Raw genomic sequence first — 24,032 nt, 5'->3', positions numbered from 1 at the left:
AACATGTATACACATGCATATCTACACACATGTGTTGTATGTATATATAAACATACAAATATGTATACAAAAACACACAGAAAACCGTCTGTTAATATATATACAAAAAGTTGATGACAGTTATTTCTAGAGTGGGGAACAGTATCAAGGGCAGAGTAAGGGTGGTATTAGTGACACTTTCAATTTTTATTTCAGATATTTCCATAATAACTGATTTCTTTATAATGAGAAAGTATTCACATATTTTTTCATATATTTCTTATAAAATTAAAACAAAAGAACACAAAAAAACAAGAGTCTTGGGCGCCTGGGTGGCTCAGTGGGTTAAGCCGCTGCCTTCGGATCGGGTCATGATCTCGGGGTCCTGGGATCAAGTCCCGCATCGGGTTCTCTGCTCGGCGGGGAGCCTGCTTCCTCCTCTCTCTCTGCCTGCCTCTCTGCCTACTTGTGATCTCTCTGTCAAATAAATAAATAAAATCTTTAAAAAACAAAACAAAACAAAACAAAAAAACAAGAGTCTTTTCCTAATGTAAATGAATTCCTCTGACATAAAGAAAATCATCAGGGATCAGGGAAATTATTAAAAGCTCATGGTACAGGGGTACCACAGTAGCTCAGGTGGTTAGATACCCGACTCTTCATTTTGGCTGGGGTCATGATCTCAGGGTCATGAGATCGAGCCAGCCTGGAGCCCCACGCTGGGCTGCATGTTGGGGCTAGAGCCTGCTTGGGATTCTCTGTCTCTGCCTCTCCTTTTCCTTTTGCCCCTCCTACTGCTCACATGCATGTTCTCTCAATAAATAAAGAAATAAAATCTTTAAAAAAGAAGTCATGGTACATTTTCATGTCAATTTAATACAGACTTTAAAAATATTTTCAAAGGAGTTTAAATGGTATTAGAAAATGATGAAAAATGATAAAAAGCAGGTTAAAAAATCATATATATATAGCATGACACCAAATACATACGTATATGAATATATACACAGAGTCATAGAATAAATGATGGTATTTCCAATTGCGGGAACTTTGGGTTATTTTATCTTCCAAATTGTAGTTGTCTGTATATATTTTCCATGTTTTCTATATTAAGTGGCAGTCCCTTTTATTATTTAATTTTTAGAAATAATAAGGAAACCACTGATGCTTTCTGAGAACAGTGAGGGATATTTTCTTTTTTTTTTAAAACATTTTATTTATTTGACAGACAGAGAGCACAAGTAGACAGAGAGGCAGGCAGAGAGAGAGGGGGAAGCAGGCTCCCTCCTGGGCAGAGAGCCTGATGTGGGGCTCGATCCCAGGACCCTGGGATCATGACCTGAGCTGAAAGCAGAGGCTTAACCCACTGAGCCACCCAGGTGCCCCAGTGAGGGATATTTTCTATAAGAACACTCTTTTTAAAGTATATTTTGATCATAAAGCAGAAATCTGCTAAGGTAGGATTTTAAGCCATAAAGGGGACTGGGGAACTAGGCGACAGAGCTATCTGTGAATCTAGAATAGAGTTCTATGACCCGTGTCAGTACCTCTTCTACACATATGGTAATCATTTCCAAAGTCTGGGAATCTAGTATAACATACTGGTTGGTTAAAAGCTTAGGCTCTTGGGTCCATCTAGCTGATTTCAAAAACTGCCCCTATTTCTTCCTGACTGTATACTAATTTCTGTAAGTTTCAGTTTGTGAACCTATGAGCCTTTCCTTACCCTAAGCTGTTTTTAACATCATCAATAACAGGCTTACTATCCTTCATTCACAAAGTAATTTGTATTTACTTATGGTCTCTTCTACTTCAGTATCTAGCAATTAATCTCTAGCTGTGGCCCATCCTTTCATTCCTGTTCACAAAGGCCCCAATGTCTTAGTAATAGGAATACATTTAATATTTTCTCAGTCATTCCTAGTGGTCTTTACTGGGGCATTAGTTGCCTCTGAGTAAAATGGGGGAATCATGTTGTTCCACCATTCATAATCGTGACAGAATACTTGTTATGGAGATGAGCAGATCCAGTCTAGAAAAATTCCAGTCACAGGACGAAAATAATTGAGAATTCATCAAGCAAATTAAGCCCATCTGACCAAAATTTCACATAAAGGAGTCTCTATGACAAGAGGCTAATAGCATTCATGTGGTTTGCTTTATGCTCTAAATGACTATATATAAATAACTGCTGGATGTGGCCATAAAAAAGAAGCAACAGAACAACCATTAGAAAGTTAGGTACAATACTTTTTGTAGTACATAGTACTTGTACATTGTAGTATATAGGTATGTTTGTGTATAAATAAAATAAGTTTTGGGGGGGCTATAAGTTATTATTGGATAGAATTAAAAATACTTAAACATCACTTCTAAGATTTGTATATTTATTATGAATTCTTAAACTTGTATTGCTTTACCTTTTTCCAAAAATATATGAGTATCACTTCCATCACTTTCCAACAACTGTTCTTCCAATATCATACTGTCAAGTGAAATGGTATCTAATGAAGTCTGTGAGGAGCTTCTCTTCATGTTCTTATAAGAAACACAGAGTGGAGCCACACTGGGTGGGATACGGTCCTTAGGCTTTCCACTGTTAAGAAATTTATTAGAAAAACATCATATAAAACCCATTTATATTTAGGTGTTAACTCTAGCAATGCCTTATTTTATCATGAGGTTTTCTGTCCAAAAACAAAATATGCCTCCCACCACACACATATGGATAGAAAGCCAAAAATCCCCCAAATTCCAAAAGTATGTTACCTTAAAGATGACTGAGATGTAAATGTTCTAACAGTGGGTGCTTCTTCTTGATTGATTTCTAGGTTCTCAGAGACTGAAGCTGTTTCTGGAAGCAAATCTTCCGCTTTAAAGACTGACTCTATGGTTTCATGTCCTCCACTACTTAAACTGTTTGAAAGTATGTTTTGATTACCATCATTATCAAAGGAAAGCAAATTTGAATCTTCTCTGTGGCTTAAGACACCATTTGAACCTGTATAAGAGGAATCCTTTCTGTCACTTGTTTCTGATCCAATTTCTCCTGATCCACTTTTACAGATAATTCCACTACTTTCATCTTCACTTATCTTCCCTAAATTTTTATCTGATAAACAATCCGGAAAAGAAATACCTTTTTGCAGATTTGTATCACTAGCTGATTTAAAAAGCAAAGGATCCTTCAAAGGCACATGGCTCAGGTCAACACTCATAGATCTGTTGTCTGACATGTGATTAGCAGTTACACTTCTAATTTGATTTACACCACTACTAACTTGTTTCCTTTTTGAAGACAAAAGTTCTCCATTTTCTGAAGGCAAATAGTCAGGAACTGTTGGGCTCACACTTTCAGCAACAGGAGACTTGAGAGTATTTCCTTGATCCACTGGATGTAGCAAAAGGGCCACTTCTGCACTTTTAAGTAAAATTCCAATACAAATGGATGCCTGACTAGCAGGAGTGCCCGTCACAGCTTCGACATCTTTCCTTAAGTTCTCCAAAAGCAGAATAAGGGACTCATGGAGGAAAAGCAAGAGCAGATACTGGTAGTGATTGATCTGCATACTGACATGTCTATGAATGTGAACCAGGACGTGAACATCTGCATCTGACGATGAAGAGGTAAATCTTAAAAATGTATCAGAAGGTTTCTGACTACCATTTGTCAAGGGCTCAGATTCTGTACTGTAATACTCTTTCAAGAGCTTTTTCCGCTTCAGTCGGCCAGTCAGATCACTAGATTCACTCTGTGATGTATTTAGAGATACCTGATTACATGACTGTAGCTCTTTTTGTGACACTGCATACCTTGTTGGTTGGCAAATCCAGATGGAAAGAGGGAAAGAGTCTACAAAATTTATTGGTCGCCCTTTTCCACTCTTTGTCCCTTCATAATCAATCCAAAATTGAGAAAAGTATACAGCCCAAACATCTGTGGCAGCAGAAGTTTTAAGAGTGTGTTTATTCAACTTGGGAGTAATATTTCCTTTATAAACTTCATGCATTTTAGTATCTTGTTCATGGGCATGTCTCTGGAAGATTGGGTGCAAAAGATTAAAATTGTCATCAGATTTGGGGAAGCTGGTATTTGTTTTACTGAAAAAATCACAATCTTTAAAGTCCTGAAACAAAGCTTCTAGATCAGAATGTCGACAATTTGGACAATGCCTTGTATTTGTGGCAATCATTTCAGAACTCTGAATAGAAACTGCATGTGGTTGATCTTGATGACATTCAGATTTCATTTCAGAAGGAATGACAAACTATAAGAGAAAAAACATTACTCTAACTTACAAATCCATATATATGTCTTGAAGATAAAATAATCACAAACATAATTTAGCTCAGGACTTCTTTTGAGTGTTTCCCCTCAAAATACTACTTTCCTCCAGACATAAAATATTAACTCTCTCCCACCAAGTATTTTTATTAAAGCAAGTAAAAGGGACTTAACTGATTAACCACTAAGAAAAAAAAAAAAACTTAAACAAAAAACCATAAATAATGAATAGTGGACCTAACATACATGCATATTTGCATACAACATATCACAAAACCAAATAAAATTTTTTGTTGTTAAAACAAAAAAGTGAAACTAAATTAAATAAGTATTACTAAAAGCTTACTATACCCTAAATATGTAAGTGCTAAGCTTGGAAAAAGGAATTTTTTCTTAGGTTATTTTAAATCCAAGAGATTTGGAGGATGACCAGATGGGTAAACAGAATGACTAGAGAGAGGTCATTAGAATGACTTTTTTTGGGATAAAACTATTAAGAAAATAAACATAAAAGGATAGGCCAAACTATTTGCTAAAATAATTTTTCAGAAATAATTAACCTCAGTCCTCAAAATATTCACCTCAAAGAGTTAAAAGGGACTGGTTTTAAAACTGTGCAAACTGAGAAAGTGTAAAGATCATTACAAAACTGTCTCAGTATAACTGTAAGTGTTAAAAAATGTGTTTTTTCTACTGAATACAGTAAGATCTTTGAAAAGATCTTTAAAACATTTCTGTGATGTATGAGTTTTATTCATAACCTCATTTTAAGAATAAAATTAAAGGTATAGAAATACATCTTTAAGAAAAGAAATTAAGGATATAGAAATATAGAGTATAAGCAACACAACTAGAAACTGAAATTTTTCATCCATGTCCAAGTCTTATCCTATTTACTATACTATACTAGCTGTTTTGTTTAAAAAAACTTCCCTCCTGTAGAACTGAGATATCCATGGGAATCAGATTATCAACTACTTGGCTGTAATACAAAGCAACTTTCTATTATCTTTGGGTATCAGTAGCAGAATGACTGTGAAAAAATTAAACAGATCTAACTTACTAGTTTTATTATATTAATTACCACTTTTGAAAGAAAAATTTTATCCAGTCTGGTAAGAAGTAGGGAAAAAAAATCACAGATTTAAATTTTATTTTGGCTTACCACCAAATGGATGAGCAGTGACAAAATAAAATAAAAGAAGATAGAGAAAGAAGGGGGAAAACAGTCTCTTAAAGCTTTTTTAAATGAAAATCAAAACTGAAATTTCAAAATCAAAATTAAGATTACAATAAAGTCGATTTATATTTGAGCACCCATCTTAAATCCTGGAAATTCTAAAGCTATTAATTTCTCTAAAAACAGTTTTGTGGGGTGCCTGGGTGGCACAGTACATTAAGCATCCAACTCTTCATTTCGATTCAGGTCCTAACCTCAGGGTCATGAGCTCAGGCCCCACACTGGGCTCTGCACCCAGTGCAAAGTCAGCTTGAGACTCTCTGACACTGCCCTCACCTCTGTCTCAAGTAAATAAATAAATCTTTAATAAAAAAAGAAAAGAAAAATAGTTTTGTTGTTACAGCCACTTGTTTATATGGTACCTTTAGCATTAAGCCATCAACTCGAATATCAACATGCTCATCAGATTTTGAACTGTCATTCAACTTGTATACAGCCATAAATTGATTAAGACTCTGTTTTAAATCCAAGAGAAATTGATTTAACCACAGAATACTTCTTTCATCCACAGTAAACTGTAGTGCATTCAGTTGGCTATAAAGGTTGGCAGATGGAACTGTGGAGAAAAAAAGTTTTTTTAATTAGTCTAAATCTTCCCTGAGAGAAAACATTTTTAACAACATTTATTCTTTTTAAATTAAGATAATATGGTTTTGAAATTTTATTAAAAAAAACCAAAGTGACAAGTGGATGATAGGAAACATTTTTAGGTAGATAAAACAAGATTTTTCTATGTTTCACTAACTGAAAATATATTACTTAAACTATCTGTATGAATACAATTACTGTTTAGATCTCTTTTCCTAATGTTATAGTCACCAAGAAGCAAACTTTAAAAAAATCTTACCTTCTTGATGAAGTATCACATCAAAGTTTTGGTCCTTAATCAGATAGTTCTGTAAGGACTTTTACCATATGCATACAATCCAAACCTTCTAAAATAAGAGAACCAATGACTTATGAAAGTGGTAAACGAGGCAGATCTCCTTGAGAGGCCATGTACTTTTATTCCCCACTTAACCCTAACCCTAGAATAGTGCTTAGTGCAAAGTAAAAGCTCAAGTAGCTAGTAAATAATAAAAAGAATATATACTTTTTCATAGTGCCCCCCCCAATATTAGAATGCTCAGGGGTTGGATAAATGTATTCGTGCTAATTTATATTAAATAAATATTCACAATTATAGTATACATCACTTCCTGAAATCCCTTTTTTATACCCTAAAAGCCATTATTATTTTCAGAGCATCTTTATATTTTAGAGCATTTCTTATTTATAAAAAATCTTTTATTCTAAACATTCAGACCTACTTACATTTAGTAAAGCAAATAGCATGCATATCTAGAACTTTTTGACAATAATAATTTAGGAAAATAAGCCCATGGTATATTACTAAAGAGACAACATTATAATTATGTCCTGAATAGGACATTTTTGGCATTCCATTCATTCATTTATTCATTCATTCCTTCATTTTCTTTCAACAAAGATTCACTGAACACCAACTACATTTTGTGTATGGTGCTAAGCACAAAGTAACAAAAAGTCTGTAGGTTTTTATTCAAGACAGACAAATAGGCAGAAAAACTGCAATTCAAGTCCAACAGATACAGCCAATTGGGATGTGGAGGTGATTGTATTTGCAAATAGAAAGGCAGTGGGATGTTAAGGAGATCACATTGCTCTCTAGAAGGTAAGAAGAAGCACTCTCAAGTATACACTGAAAGATGACATCTACAGAGAGGACTCGGGAGTAAATGTAGTCCCCAAGGCTACAGGAAAAAAGGAAAGAAGAACCTGGGCTCTGCAGATCTGGGACAGAGAAAGAAATCTGGTGTACTAAGCAGTAGAAAAATCCACACGGTATCTAACAGGGGACTAGTGAAATAGGCTATTATACAGTTATTAGAAGTATGTAAAATAAACCTGTAGAAACCTGGAATATGCTCACATCAAGGGGAAAGGACAGGATAAAAATAAAATATATAAAAGAAACACATATATTAAGAACAGGACTAGGAACACGATACTTATCGTTATGGTCTGAACTGTGTCCCCTCAAAATTGATATGGTAATAAAGTTCTAACTCAGGGTATCTCATAATATGACTATATTTGGAGACAGAACTTTTAAAAAGGCAATCATAGTAAAAATGAGTTCACATGGGTGGGCCCAGTCCAGTATGATCAGTATCATTAGGAAACACACAGAGGAAAGACCATGTGAAAAGACAGAAATCTTTAAGCCAAGAAGAGGTCTTTGAAGAAATGACCTTGCTGACACTTGATCTAGAACTTCTAGCCTTAAGAATTATGAGGAAATACATTTCTTTTGTTTAAATCACCCAACTGGGGCACCTGGGTGGCTCAGTGGGTTAGACCTCTGCCTTCGGCTCAGGTCATGTTCTCGGGGTCCTGTGATGGAGCCCCACATTGGGCTCGAGAGCCTGTTTACCTTCTTTCTCTGCCTGCTTCTGATCTCTCTCTCTGTGTCAAATAAATAATAAATAAAATCTTTAAAAAAAATCACCCAATCTATGGTACTTTGTTATAACAGCCCTAACAAATTCATACACTCATGTTTTAGCAGAAGTCATCTCTAAATTGTAGCCTTGGGAGCAGTTTATTATTTTTGGCATTAAAAAAATATATTACATTTACAATATTTAAAAAGTGATGTATTTTTAAAGTTGGGTAGCTTAACAAAGAGATAAATATCAGGGCTGAAAATGGATCTTTGTACATGAGGAATGAACATACTCTATTTTTGTGTATGCTTGAAACTTTTGAATAATGAACAGTTAAATTAAACACAGTTAAACATAACCTAGCAAATCCACTCCTAAGAATCTATGGGGCTATGGTTTAAATTGCTGAGAAAGAACTTTATATTTTTATCAGAAAAAATACATGTATTATAAAATGAGATTATAGTCCTTTGGCACATGTTAACAAAACTGATAGAAATAAATAAGCCTAGATTAGAAATCAGAAATCCTTGTACTACTTAAAGAAAACAATTATTTGTGAGAGGTGAGGAGGGCTGGAAATCATGGGTAGACAAATGGTTGTAAATATCCTAGGAAGGCAGTGTAATATAGTTGGAAAATGGGGGGAAGACACATGCTTGAGTTTCAGCTGTGCCATCTTACTAAAGTGCTGAGCAAATGTCATAATTTCCTTGTTTTAGTCAGGAAGGTAGAAAAGAGAAACAAATGAGAATACACAAAAGACTGCTGAAAAGCATGAAGATGGTAAAAATTAGATCCCAAAACTTTGGCACAAACAAGGATTAATGGTTATACAGTTAAACAAAAAGGTATCACATAAACAAAGGCAAATTTTAGTTTGCGGAATTCCTGGATGATCTGAGACAATAGTATAGAAATTTGCCATTCAAAGAATACAAACATATCATTATTTTAACTTTAGTACCCCCAAATAGCTTACAAATAAAAATTCACATAACTTGTTTCTAACTAAAGACAAGGGCCAAAGGTTATCCAAAGTATATAGCTGTGCACAAAAAAACAGCAAAAAAAAAAGTATTTCTCTATAGCGAAAAGAATAACTCCATTGTTAATTTTTCAATGAAATATAGAGTTTCGGGTGCCTGGGTGGCTCAGTCAGTTAAGCATCTGTCTTCAGATCATGATCCCAGTAGGATCAAGTCCCCATCTGGCTCCCTGCTCAGTGGGGTGTCTGCTTCTCCCCGCTGTTTGTGATCTCTCCCTCTTTCCCTCTCTCTCTCAGATAAATACAATCTTGGGGCGGGGAGGGCAAATACAGAGTTTTATATAGCTGAAATATAAATAGGATTTTACTAAAGGGAAAAAAATGACCTTATTCTGCAAATAACCTAACTTTGCTAAATTCTTTCATTTAATAGCTATTAAGTAAAGAAATGAGTCAAACCTCTGGGATAAAATGAAGCATGAGTTCTACATGATTCCCAACATCAAGGATGGTATAACCTCATGCACCGGGTGGCTCAGTTGATTAAGTGTCTGCGTTCAGCTCAGGTCATGATCTTCTGGTCCTTCAAACCCTGCCTTGCCTCAGGCTCCTTTCTCAGTGGGGAGTCAACTTCTCCTCTCCCTCTACCCCATCCCCCCTGCTCATGAAATCCTTAACACTCTCTTTCTCTCTCTCAAATAAATAAAATATTGTTTAAGAAGATTTTTTTAAAGGATACTGTAAGCTAGTAAGAGAACAAAATATGAATAATCAGAATATGTAAAAAATGCTATACTATACAGGCGCCTAGATGCCTCAGTCTATTAAGCCTCTACCTTCTGCTTAGGTCATGATCTCAGGGTTTTAGGATCAAGCCCTGTGTGAGGCTCCCTGTTCAGCAGGGAGTCTGCTATTCCCCCAGTTGTGTTCTCTCTTTTTCACTCTCTCACCCACTCTAATAAAACCTTTAAAAAAAAATGCTATACTACAGTTATATACTAAGTACAAAGACAAGTAAAGAACAAGGGACTTTTGTTTCTTTCTTCACGCTTATAAAACTCAAAACCTGTGGCGCCTGGGTAGCTCAGTGGGTTAAAGCCTCTGCCTTTGGCTCAGGTCATGGTTTCAGGGTCCTGGGATTGAGCTCTGCATCAGGCTCTCTGCTCAGCGAGCAGCCTGCTTTCTCCTCTCTCCCTGCCTGCCTCTCTGACTACTTGTGATCTCTGTCAAATAAATAAAATCTTTAAAAAAAATAAAATAAAAATAAATCAAAACCTTAGGAAGAAAAAAACAACTTCCTAAGTAATGGACAAGTAATAAAAAAGCAGGAAACTCTCTTACTTGGAAAATCTTTTCCATCGGGATAGTAATATTCTGTGAATTCTATATAGACAGCTGACATTTCTTGTGGAAGATACAGGGATTTCTTATTGCAAGAAATCATACTCTTGGGGGAAGAACGACATTGATCTGCTGTAGAGACCTGAAAACAAATAATTAAACACACTGAAGTACACTGAATAAAAGCCCTTTCCAAACAATTTATGCCATGTGAACATCACTTCAAACTCCTAAAACTACTTCAAATAATTTGTTAATTTCCAATGCAAACTTTATTTTTAACTTCACATTAAATTATTTTTGGTAATACCAATCAGCTATTTGAAAAACTATAACCTCTTAAAGGCTCTTATAAAGGCTTATCATATCAACTCTTTAAAATCGCCCTTGCAAACTTATTTTGAGCCATAAAATATCAGAGTATTTCTATAACAGAAGTAAATGGAATAGTCAGAACACAGATGCAGGACCATAAGAACAGACCGCTTCCCTGGTGTGTATTTACATTAATACTTTATTATAATTTATTATTATGAAAAATAATGTAGCCATATACAAAGTTTCAAGCTGGGATAATAAAAAAAAAATTATGGAGATAGATAATGGTGATGATGTGGTGATGGCTGTACAACTCCGTGAATAAACATGCCAGTGAATGTGACACTTAAAAATAGTGAAACGCATCAAAATATTATGTTGCACACTTAAAACTAATGTTATGTCAATTATACCTCATTTTTAATTTAATTCAATTATCCAACATATAGTACACCATTAATTTCATAGGCGGAGTTCAATAATCCATCAGTTGTGTATAACACTCAGCGCTCGTCACAACACATGCCCTCCCTAATGCCCATCACCTAATAACCCATCCCCCCATCCATCTTCCATCCAGCAACCCTCAGTTTGTTTCTTAAAATTAAGTCTCTCATGGTTTGTCTCACTCTCTGATAGCTTCTCATTCAGTATTCCCTCCTTTCCCTATAATCCTCTGCTCTATTTCTTATATACTTCTTATATTCCACATGCGAGTGAAAACATGTAATTGCCATTTCCTGACTTATTTCCCTCAGCATAATACCCTCCAGTTCCATCTACCTCAATGTAATTGGTAAATATTCATCCTGATGGCTGAGTAATAGTCCACTATATATATATACCACCTCTTCTTTATCCTCTCATCTGTCGACGGACATCTTGGCTCTTTCAACCATTTGGCTACTGTGGACACTGTTGCTATGAACATTGCTGTGCCCCTTCGGATCAGACCACATTTCTATCTTTGTGGTAAATACCGAATAGTGCAATTGCTGGGACATACGGTAGCTCTCTTTTTAACTTCTTGAGGAACCTCTATACTGTTTTCCAGGGTGGCTATAGCAGCTTGCATTCCCACCAACAGTATTAAGAGGGTTCCCCTTTCTCCACATCCTTGCCAACATTTTTTGTTTCCTGTCTTAATTTTAGCCATTCTGACTGGTGTAAGGTGGTATCTCATTGTGGTTTTGGTCTGTATTTCCCTGATGCTGAGTAATGTGGAGCATTTTTTCATGTGTCTCCCGGCCATCTGAGGTCTTCTTTGGAGCAATGTCTGTTTATATCTTCTGCCCATTTCTTGACTAGATTATTTGCTCTTTGGGTGCTGAGTTTGATAAAAGTTTGTTGTGGGCACTGCTAACAAGGCCCAGTGCCTTGTTAAAATGTTTAGCAACATCACTGGTCTCTACTCACTATTTGTCAGCAGCAACCCCTTCTGGCTGTGACAGCCAAAACTGTTTTCAGAAATGGCCAAATAAATGTCCCCAGGGGGTAAAATCAGCCCCAGATGAAAACCACTGAGTAACATAAAAATAAATTTATATATCAGAATAAACCATGACAATTCACACATGACAACACATATCTGAAATCATTTATTTAATAAGAATGTTATACATTCTGTTGTTGGTTATTAAGAATTGTAATATTAGACCATGTTTTATGACAGCCTGAACAATATAAATGGGACAATATAAAGTTAGCTATGAAGATATATTCATAAAATAGCCAATACTTGAGAGTTCAATAAGACAAAAAAAAAAAGTATTTTAGGGTGCCTGGGTGGTTCAGTGGGTTAAGCCTCTGCCTTCAGCTCAGGTCATGATCTCAGGGTCCTGGGATAGAGTCCCGCATCGGGCTCTCTGCTCAGCAGGGGGCCTGCTTCTCCCCCATCTCTCTGCTTGCCTCTCTGCCTACTTGTGATCTCTATCAAATAAATAAATAAAATCTTTTAAAAAACAAAGAAAGAAAGAAAAAAAAGACAAAAAAAAGTATTTTAGTTTCTTCCACTAAGAGCATTGTGTAATAAGGAATTTGGCCTTCAAAGAGAGGTATGACCTTTATCCCTGCTTCTGGGAGATAATTCTAAATTCAACTGATAGTTTGTGCTTACAGTGATTAAGAGTGGGGCTGGCCAGACCTGACAGTCTTAGTAGGCTTTAGAAGGTGAGGACTTTGGGTAACCTGGTATTAATCCACATAGAGATTGAGTTCATCTACAAGGATAATACTTAATGCATATTATTACATATCCATGCCAGGAAGCTATCATGTCCTGAGGACAAGGAGTTTCATACTTGGAACCCTCCTAGTCAATTCAGGTTCTCTTTCTATGGCTAAATCCAATTTATATTCTTTCCCTGTAATAAATGTAATTCTTAGTATAAATGTGTTTCTTAGTATAATTCATTTCAGTGAGTTCTTTGAGTTACTCTAATTCTTTTTTTTTCATCCAAAAGATATTTATTGGATTAATTTTTTTAGTTTTTTATTTTTTATAAACATGTAATGTATTTTTATCCCCAGGAGTACAGGTCTGTGAATCGCCAGGTTTACACACTTCACAGCACTCACCATAGCACATACCCTCCCCAATGTCCATAACCCCACCCCCTTCTTCCAACCCCCCTCCCCCGAGCAAACCTGTTTGTTTTGTGAGATTAAGAGTCACTTATGGTTTGTCTCCCTCCCAATCCCATCTTGTTTCATTTATTCTTCTCCTACTCCCTTAAACCCCCATGTTGCATCTCCATTTCCTCATATCAGGGAGATCATATGATAGTTGTCTTTCTCCGCTTGACTTATTTTGCTAAGCATGATACCCTCTAGTTCCATCCACATTGTCGCAAATGGCAAGATTTCATTTCTTTTGATGGCTGCTAGTACTCCATTGTGTATATATACCACATCTTCTTTATCCATTCATCTGTTGATGGACATCTAGGTTCTTTCCATAGTTTGGCTATTGTGGACATTGCTGCTATAAACATTTGGGTGCACGTGCCCCTTCGGATCACTACATTTGTATCTTTAGGGTAAATACCCAGTAGTGCAATTGCTGGGTCATAGGGTAGTTCTATTTTCAACATTTTGAGGAACCTCCATGCTGTTTTCCAGCATGGTTGCACCAGCCTGCATTCCCACCAACAGTGGAGGAGGGTTCCCCTTTCTCCGCATCCTCGCCAGCATCTGTCATTTCCTGACTTGTTAATTTTAGCCATTCTGACTGGTGTGAGGTGATATCTCATTGTGGTTTTGATTTGTATTTCCCTGATGCCAAGTGATATGGAGCACTTTTTCATGTGTCTGTTGGCCATTTGGATGTCTTCTTTGCAGAAATGTCTGTTCATGTCCTCTGCCCATTTCCTGATTGGATTATTTGTTCTTTGGGTACTGAGTTTGCTAAGTTCTTTATAGACTTTGGACACTAGCCCTTTATCTGGTATGTCGTTTGCAAATATCTTCTCCCATTCTGTCAGTTGTCTTTTGGTTTTGTTAACTGTTTCCTTTGCTGTGCCAAAGCTTTTGATCTTATAAAATCCCAATAGTTAATTTTTGCCCTTGCTTCCCTTGCCTTTGGCGATGTTCCTAAGAAGATGCTGCTGCGACTGAGGTCGAAGAGGTTGCTGCCTGTGTTCTCCTCAAGGATTTTGATGGATTCCTTTCTCACATTGAGGTCCTTCATCCATTTTGAGTCTATTTTTGTGTGTGGTTTAAGGAAATGGTCCAATTTCATTTTTCTGCATTTGGCTGTCCAATTTTCCCAACACCATTTATTGAAGAGGCTGTCTTTTTTCCATTGGACATTCTTTCCTGCTTTGTCGAAGATTAGTTGACCATAGAGTTGAGGGTCTATTTCTGGGCTCTCTATTCTGTTCCATTGACCTATGTGTCTGTTTTTGTGCCAGTACCATGCTGTCTTGATGATGACAGCTTGAGTTACTCTAATTTTTGAATCCACAGGTAGTTTAGGGTAGACTCCTGAACTTGCAGTTGCTGTCAGAAGTCTTGTGAGGATTTGGCAGTCTGCAGGACTATGCTCTTAACCTCACAGTTTGGTTAATTCTGCATAACCATATAAACAAAAATTAATGAACTGACATTTTCTATCTTTTCTAGTTTAACTATTTCATAAAACTGGTCAGGATGAGGGGTTTTTGTTTGTTTTTTTTCTTTTTAAGTAGGCTTCACACCCAGCATGGAGCCCAATGCAAGGTTTAAACTCATGACCCTGAGATCAAGATATGAGCTGAGATCAAACCCAGGTGCCCCTGTTCAAGATACTTTTATTAAATAAAATGGTGACATGAGTTTATAAGAGATTCTTGCAGAAGGTATTTATCAGAAGATCTAATTAAAACACAAGGCATACCTGGTATATATTGAAATCTGCAAGTCTAACAACAACAGAGCTAGACATTAATTTAGCTTTGGACTGTTGAGATAATACTGAAGATGTTCTGGAAGTCCCTTTCAGAGCTGAGTCTTTCTCTGTGGGAAATGAAAAAACCTTTCAATTTATTGCAAAATTATTTTTATAACAATCACTTTTTAATTATTAAAACAGCTACTAGAAATAGACATGAACTCAATTTGTCAAACAAGATAATATATGTGAAAATACTTTATATATAAACTGATGGAATATAAGTTATTGCAATGATTCCTCTTTATTGTGTGTGAGTATTCCTTAAACAATAGTCATACTTACATCACATTTAAGATATTCTTGTAAAATAACTTTTACCTGAAATTCTTGTTTAAAAAAGAGAACTATTAGCCATTTAACAGTCTTAAAGATTCCATCTGGATATTATTCTTATTGATCATATTAATTTTAAAAGTGCTTTGGTCCATAATTCTATGGTCTGGATAAGGTTCAGAACTTTTAGATATCAATTATTAATTATTAAATGTTAATTATTAGATATTAATTATTAAATATTAATTTATCCACAGAAAATATCATACTATGATCACACATACACACAAACACACACACAGGCACAGACACTTAATACCAGAGGAATGCCATAATGTTGTTATAGGTAAAATACCTGTTTGTGTGTGCTGGGGAGAGGCATGTGTTGGGGATTTAGGAGGTGAACCTACATTATGATCCTTTACAGCCTGCTTAAGCATTTCAACGTTGCACTCAAATTCATGTAACAACTCGTTGGCCCATCCATTTTTTGTTTTGGTTGCATCACTAAAATACATCCAATGATTACAACTATCTCCTGTAAAATGAATGACAGGTATTTCGCTGAAAAAATGCACAAAACTGATTTATTTTATTATAGCCCCGAATGAGATTTATTCATTTTCCAAGGGAGACTTTCTCAAGGGAGCAGCCTTTAAGAGCTTTTATAAGCCTACAAGAGCTTTTAATCTGCCTAGAATGTAGGAGCAAAACATTCAGAAAAGAATGTCAAAAGCAAATTGTCTAAAAGGTTTCTTTTTTTTTTTTTTTTTTTTTTTTTAAGATTTTTATTTATTTGTTAGAGAGAGAGATACAGAGCGCAAGCACAGGCAGACAGAGTGGCAGGCTAGAGGCAGAGGGAGAAGCAGGCTCCCTGCCAAGCAAGGAGCCCGATGTGGGACTCGATCCCAGGACGCTGGGATCATGACCTGAGCCGAAGGCAGCCGCTTAACCAACTGAGCCACCCAGGCGTCCCTAAAAGGTTTCTATCAAGACCCTCCACTGGTAGAACAACATTCGAAGTTTCAGTTACAAATAGTACTGCTGGTCAACCTTCACTGAATGCTCAACTACCTGGCATATCTCCACTACAAAGAACCCCAGAAAATGCTACCACAAAAAAAAGTCCTTTCATCAAAAATTTGTTATAAAATAGTGGTTAAAACCTATCCTTAAAATGATAAAATAAAGACTATGAAAACACTAAAGACCAATTAAATATTTTAAGATAGACATCAGTCATAAAGACATAGATATATCTATACCTATGTAGATTTTTTTGGAAGAAAAATAAAAGATCAGGATTATTAGGTTTCTCTGTAGCAAAAACTGAGAAAAGTAATATGTACATAAAAGGGTTAATAAAATCTTGATGACTAAGAATTTTACCTCCCAAAATAAGAGTTGTTTCGGTAGTAAAAGAATATTTTATGTATATGTAAGTAACTTAAAAATTAGGAGAATAGAAGTACAAGACAGCCCTCTAATAAAAATCAAAACAAACATTACAATCTTTAAATTCTATCAGGTACAGACAAAGAAATAACAAAGAATAGGAGATGGAAATTTATGAATATCACTTTCATAAAGTCCTGAAAAATACATTATACTTGCTTTTTCTTATTTTTGTGAATTAAAAAAAAAAAAAAAAAGCCACACATCACCAAATAGTAGATTGGTATAAGGTCAAATTACTTAATTTGGCCATAAATATATATACTTCTTGTTTTTATTATTTGGGAGAAAAAGTCTATCAATATTCAACTATTCAAAAGCATATTATGGGGTGCCTGGGTGGCTCAGTGGGTTAAGCCTCTGCCTTCAGCTCAGGTCATGATCCCGGCGTCCTGGGATCGAGCCCCGCATTGGGCTCTCTGCTCAGCAGGGAGCCTGCTTCCCTCTCTCTCTCTGCCTGCCTCTCTGACTGTTTGTGATCTTTGTCTGTCAAATAAATAAATAAAATCTTTAAAAAAAAAAAGCATATTATGTATTACTTCTTGGGCTTTTGGCTAAGATTGAGTAAAAAAAAGTCTATTAATGAAACTTAGATAATACAGAAAAGTTAAAAAAAAAAGTTCCAGGAATCTTTTTACAATGCAGCTGAAATTACTGTTATATTTTTACTATATATACTTTCTTGATTTTTCTAATATGCTAATAATATACTAATTTTTAAATTCAAAACACATCAATAACTTACTTTTGCCACAATGAAAAAAATAAAATAGCATAAACTATGTCTTCCACATTCTGATTTTAGATTTTAAATCAATTATTTAGAATACTGACAAATGCTAACAATTATACTTTCTAATAATCTACACAAAACTCTACAAAATGCATAAATATTTTCTATGGCATTTGTATCTTCTTGTAAAGATATTACTGGGGGAAAAATAACAAATGTCTTCGTTTCTTTTTTCCTTAAAAAAATGAAGTTAGAGAGAGAGGGAAGATGGCAATAGAGTAGAACTCCAGCTCAACTCAACCCAAGAATACAATTAGGTTACAATCAAATCATCCTAAGTAACCCAGAAACTGATCTCAAGACTGGCAGAATGCCACACTAAAGGAAGAGAAGAGGCCACACTGAAGGTAGGAAGTGTGGTGACATGATTTGGGAGAGAAAGATCACTGTGGCTACTGTGTTGGGGTGGGAGCCAAAGTCACAAAGAAGGGTGAGAGACAAACTCACACACAGGGGAGCACATGGAGAAAATGAATCCCCATAAGCAGATGACTTGGAAGGCAAGAGGGGCTGAATTTCATGACTTTCAGCAATCAGAAATGCTTAAAGCCTGGAGTTCTGAAGGTCAGCATGCCTGGCTGTGGAAAAGCTCAGAGGAGACTGAAGCAGCTCTTGTAAAGAAGACAGGCAAACAACCCACAAACATACAGCATGGGAACAGCAGTCTAAAGACAACCTGAAGCATGCACTAGGGAAGTTATTCACTCACCTCGGATTGTGTCCTAGAGAGAAAGCATTCATGGAGAGACCCCTCTGGCAACAAAGGAACAGGCTAGCACCACTTAGTGTTACTAGCACCTCCCACGCCCCCCAGTAGAAGCACAGGGTCACCTTTAGAACCAGCTTACTGTGGACATTCACTACCTAACTTGCTTACACCAAACCTTCCTCCACACACTCCAGTGAAACTGCCCCTCCTACTCACACATGCCTCAATCCCAGTGTAGTGGACCCCCTCCCTCAGAAGACCCGTCCAAATCCCTGCTCACTCTGCATCACCCTAAATGAGAGTTTTGAAGAGCCTCTGTGGCTCTTGAGCCCTGGCAACAGGTCTCATTTCACAAGGAGACCAGAGAATACTTAGCTAAAATGCTCCATATTTAGGCCAGGGATAAAACACTGCCATCAAAAGGCAAAGAGAGCCTCTGCAGACAACTGGCCTGATGGATAAAGCAACAGGAAACAACAGAGCATTCCCAGAAGCACAAAGACCTGGTGAACAGGGAAAAACAGAAAGCAGGGCACTCTAGGACCTCTTTTTCATAAGGCTATTACCCTCAAGAACAGAAGACACAGCTGATTTTCCTAACACAGAGAAACAGGCACAGAAACTTAGACAAAACGAGAAGAGAGAGAAATTCATCTCAAGTCAAAGAGTAGGACAAGGGCACAGCCTGAGAGCTAAGTGAAACAAACATAAGTTACATCTCTGATAGAGAATTTAAAGTCATAATTATAAGTAGATTTAATGTAATTAAAGTTAATGATTATTCACTGGACATGAGAAGAGTGGAAGACATAAGTAAGACCCTTAACACAGGGATAAGGAATGACATAGTAGAGATAAAAGGCTCAGTGAATGTAAAACACACCTGGTAGAATAAGCAGCAGGACAGAAGAAGCAGAGGAACAAATTAGTGATCTAGAAGCAGATTAATGGAAAGTAATCAAGCTGAACAAAAGAGAGAAAAAAGAATTATCCAAAATGAGAACAGACTTAGGGAACTCAATTATTCCATCAAACACAATAACATCAAACATAGTTTATAGGAGTCACAGAAAAAGAAGAGAGAGAAAAGGGGCCAGAAAATTCATTTGAAGAAATAAAAGAGGCAACCCTCTTGGGTCCCCTCCCTCTTTGGGAGCTTTGTACTCTATGATATTCAATAAACGTTAAAATCACTCAATAAACTCTGTTTTTGCTGCCCACCAAGAAAAGAAAGAAAACAAAACAAAATAAAACAAAAGTAAGGAAAAGAGAAAAGAAAAAAGAAAAGAAATGAAAAAAAATAAAAAGACAAGGCTAAAAATTTCCCTAATGTGGCAAAGGAAACAGATATCCAGATCTGAGAGGCACTTTCCAAGTACACATGGAATATTCTCCAAAATAAATCTCAACAAATTCAAGAATGTTGAAGTCATACCATGAACCTTTTCTGACCATAAAGCTAACTAGAAGTCAACTACAAGAAAAAATCTGGAAAGATCACAAATACTTAGAGGTTAAATAACATGGTACTAAACAATGAATGAGTCAACCAGAAAATAAAAGAAATAAAAAAGTAAATGGCAACAAATGAAAATGAAGATATAAGGGTCCAAAACCTTTGGGATGCAGCTAAAGCAGTTCTAAGGGGAAGTTTATAGCAAAATAGGCCTACCTCATGAAGCAAGAAAAATCTCAAATATACCACCTAACCATCAAAAGGATCTAGGAAAAGAAAAATGAACAAAATCCCAAACCAGTAGAGGACATAATAAAGATAAGAGCAGATATAAATAATAAAGAAACTAAAAAAACAACAGAACAGATAATGATACCAGGAGCTATTTCTTTGAGGGGAAAAAAAAAATCAGTAAAATTGATAAACGTCTAGCCAGACTTAAAAAAATGAAACTAGACTCAAATAAAATCACTAATTAGAGAGGAGATATACCAACCAAGACCACAGAAATACAATTATAAGAGAATATTATGAAACACTATATGCCAACAAATTAGACAACCTAGAAGAAATGCAAAAATTTCTAGAAACGGGGCGCTTGGGTGGCTCAGTAGGTTAAAGCCTCTGCCTTCGGCTCAGGTCATGATCCCGGGGTCCTGGGATCGAGCCTGGCATCAGGCTCTCTGCTCAGCAGGGAGCCTGCTTCCTCCTCTCTCTCTCTGCCTATTTGTAATCTCTGCCTGTCAAATAAAATAAATAAAATCTAAAAAAATAATAATAAAAAAAAAAAAAAAAAACTTCAAAAAAAACCTTTAAATTTCTAGAAACATATAAGCTACTAAAACTGAAACAGGAAAAGAAAATTTGAACAGACTGTTAAGCAGCAAGGAAACTGCATCAGTAATAAAAAAAATTCCCGACAAACAAAAGCCCAGGACCAGATGGTTTCACAGGCAAATTCTACCAAACATTCAAAGAAGAGTTAATACCTATTGTTCTCCAAACTACTCCAAAAAGTTAGGAGAAGGATAAAAAACCTTCCAAATTCATTCTATGAGACCAGCACTATCTTGATACCAAAACCAGGTAAAGATACCACTGAGAAAGAGAACAATAAACCAATATCCCTGATGAACATAGATGCAAAAATTCTCAACAAAATATACTAGCAAACTGAATTCAACAGCACATTAGAAAAATCGCTCACTATGAATAAGTGGAGATTCATTCCTGGGTTGTAATGGTGGTTCAATATTTGCAAATCAATCAATGTGATATACCACATCAAAAAGAGAAAGGATAAGAACCATACAATCATTTCAACAGGTGCAAAAAAAAACATTCGACAAAGTACAACATCCATTCATTATAAAAGCCCCCATCAAGGTAGGTTTGGAGGGAACATACCTCAACATAATAAAGGCCATATATGAAAAACCCAGAAGAACATTATCTTTAATGGGGGAAAAACTGAGAGCTTTTCCCCTAAGGTCAGGAATAGAGCAAGGATGTCCACACTCACTACTTTTATTCAGCATAGTACTGCAAGTCCTAGCCACAACAATCAGACCACAAAAAGAAATAAACATCATCCAAATCAGCAAGTAGGATGTGGAACTTCTAGTATTTGCAGATGACATGATACAACATTTGGAAAACTTGAAAGACTACAGCAAAAAACTGCTACAACTGATGAACAAATTCAGTAAAGTCACAGGATAAAATACCAATGTATAGAAATCTGTTGCATTGCTATACAATAATGAAACAGCAGAAAGAGAAATTGAAGAATCAATCCCATTTACAATTGTCCCCAAAACCATAAGATACCTAGGAATAAACCAATCAAAGAGGCAAAGGAACTATACCCTAAAAACTATAAAATGCTGACTAAAAAAAACTGAAGAAGGGCGCCTGGGTGCCTCAGTCAGTTAAGCAGCTGCCTTTGGCTCAGGTCATGATCCCAGAGTCCTGGGATCCGTCATGGGATCAGAGTCATGATCCGTCTTGGGATCCCTGCTCAGCAAAGAGCCTGTTTCTCCCTCTCCCTGCCGTTCTGCCGAGTTGTGCTCTCTTTCTGTCAAATAAAAAAATAAAATCTTAAAAAACAAACAAACAAACAAACAAAAAAAAAAACTGAAGAAGACACAAAGAAATGGAAAGACATTTCTTTCCATATAGGGCCTCTGTCCTTTTATTGGTTTATTCCTAGGTATCTTATGGTTTGGGGGGCAATTGTAAATGGGACTGATTCTTTGATTTCTCTTTCTGCTGTTTCATTATTGGTGTATAGACATGTAACAGATTTCTATACACTGATATTTTATCCTGGATTAGAATAATATTGTTAAAATGTTATACCACCCAAAGCCTACAAGTTTAATGCAATCCCCATTAAAAACCAAAGGTATTTTTCTCAGAACTAGAACAAACAATCCTAAAATTTGTATGGAACCACAAAAGGCCTCAAAGAGCCAAAGCAATCTTGAAAAAGAAAAGCAAAGCTGGAGGTATCACAACTCTGGACTTCAAGTCATATTACAAAGCTGTAATCATCAAGACAGTATGGTACTGGCACAAAAATAGATAGATTAATAGAAGAAAACAGAAACCCCCAGAAATAAACCCATATCTATATGGTCAATTAATTTTTAACAAAGGAGAAATGACTATCCAATGGGAAAAGAACAGTCTCTTCAAACAAATGGTATTGAGAAAACTAAACAGGACCATGCAAAGGAAACAAATTGGACCACTTTCTTACACCAAATACAAAAATAACTCAAAATAGATTAAAGACCTAAATATGAGACCTGAAACCATAAAAATCCTAGAAGAGAACAGGCAGTAACCTCTTTGACATCAGCCACAGCTACTTTTTTCTAGATACATCTCCTGACACAAGGGAAACAAAGGCAAAAATAAACTACTGGGACAACATTAAAATAAAAAATTTTGCCCAGCAAAGAAAACAATCAACAAAACTAAAAGGTAATCTATGGAATGGGAGAATATATTTGCAAATGATTTATCTAAATTAGGATTAGTATCCAAAATATATAAAGAACTGACATAACTCAACACCTAAAAACCAAATAATCCAATTAAAAATGGGCAGAAGACATGAACAGACATTTTTCCAAAGAAGACATTCAAATGGCCAACAGACATATGAAAAGATGCTCAACAGCATTCAACATCTGGGAACTATAAATCAAAACTAATGAGATAGCACTTTACACCTGTCAGAATAGTTAAAACCATTAACACAAGAAACAACAGGTGTTGGCAAGGATGTGGAGAAAGAAGAATCCTTTGCACTATTGGTAGGAATGCAAATTGGTGTAGCCACTCTGGTAAACAATATGGAGGTTCCTCAAAAAGTTAAAAATAGAACTACCCTAGGATCCAGCAATTGCACTACTGGGTATTTACTCAAAGAATACAAAAACACTAATTCAAAGGGATACATACACCCCTAAATTTATTACAGCATTATTTATAATAGCCAAGGTATGGGAACAGCCCAAGTGTCCAGAATAGATGAATGGATAAAGAAGATGTGGTATATATCTAAAATGGAATATTACCAGCCATAAAAAAGAATTAAATTTTATCATTTGCAAGAACATGGATGTAGCTAAAGAGTACAATACTAAGCAAAATAATTCATTCAGAGAAAGACAAAGCATAATTTTACTCATGTGGTATTTAATAAACAAAACAAAGGAGCAAAGGGGGGAAAAAAGAGGAACACATTAAAAATAGACCCTTAATTACAGAGAACAAACTGATGGGGGGCTGGATAGGGATTGAAGACTGCAGTTGTTGTGATAAGTACTGAGTAATGTATGCAACTGCTGAATCACTATACTGAACACCTGAAACTAATATAATATTGTATGTTACTTAACTGGAATTAAAATAATAAAAAATAAAAATAAACATACATTAAATTAAAAAATAAAATAAAATGAATTAAAGCAAATAATAAATATAAAAGGAAATGAGATAAACTGTCTATATAACTTTAAAGCAGCATTTACATCTGTTAAAGAAATTATTAAGCATACCTGCTTTGTGATAAGGATAATAATCTATAGTTAACTGCGTAAAAGACAGTTGCATAGCCCCTCCAGTAATACGTCTATTTGACTCTGGAAAAAGAAAAAGAATAATAGAAGTGAGAGAAAGAAAAAGAAACATTAAGCAAGTATCAGAAACACTTCATTTATCGTATTTGCAATCCAAGCAGTGATTAACTGTCTCTATTATCACAGATAATACATTAAGGA

The 24,032-nt window shown here is 35.7% G+C and overlaps 1 protein-coding gene across 3 annotated transcripts in view; it reads right to left on the bottom strand.

Annotated features, from left to right (window-relative positions):
* The window catches only part of UHRF1BP1L (UHRF1 binding protein 1 like), a 105,784-nt gene that overhangs the window by 29,958 nt on the left and 51,794 nt on the right, over nt 1–24,032 (bottom strand). For all 3 annotated transcript variants that reach the window (XR_006608036.1, XM_004742950.3, XM_004742949.3), the window contains 7 exons: nt 23,811–23,894; nt 15,680–15,862; nt 14,995–15,113; nt 10,302–10,443; nt 5,867–6,060; nt 2,749–4,247; nt 2,400–2,575 (listed from right to left, as the gene is read on the bottom strand). Coding sequence is in view for 2 of the 3 variants with exons in the window: in XM_004742950.3 (XP_004743007.1) it covers nt 2,400–2,575; nt 2,749–4,247; nt 5,867–6,060; nt 10,302–10,443; nt 14,995–15,113; nt 15,680–15,862; nt 23,811–23,894 (2,397 nt within the window). In the remaining variant the exon portion in view is untranslated. The remainder of the gene's footprint in view (nt 1–2,399; nt 2,576–2,748; nt 4,248–5,866; nt 6,061–10,301; nt 10,444–14,994; nt 15,114–15,679; nt 15,863–23,810; nt 23,895–24,032) is intronic.

Source organism: Mustela putorius, unplaced genomic scaffold (assembly GCF_011764305.1).
Source record: "Mustela putorius furo isolate JIRA1106 unplaced genomic scaffold, ASM1176430v1.1 tig00000788_pilon_pilon_pilon, whole genome shotgun sequence".
NCBI lineage: Eukaryota > Metazoa > Chordata > Mammalia > Carnivora > Mustelidae > Mustela > Mustela putorius.
This window is presented reverse-complemented; position numbering and strand designations above follow the sequence as displayed.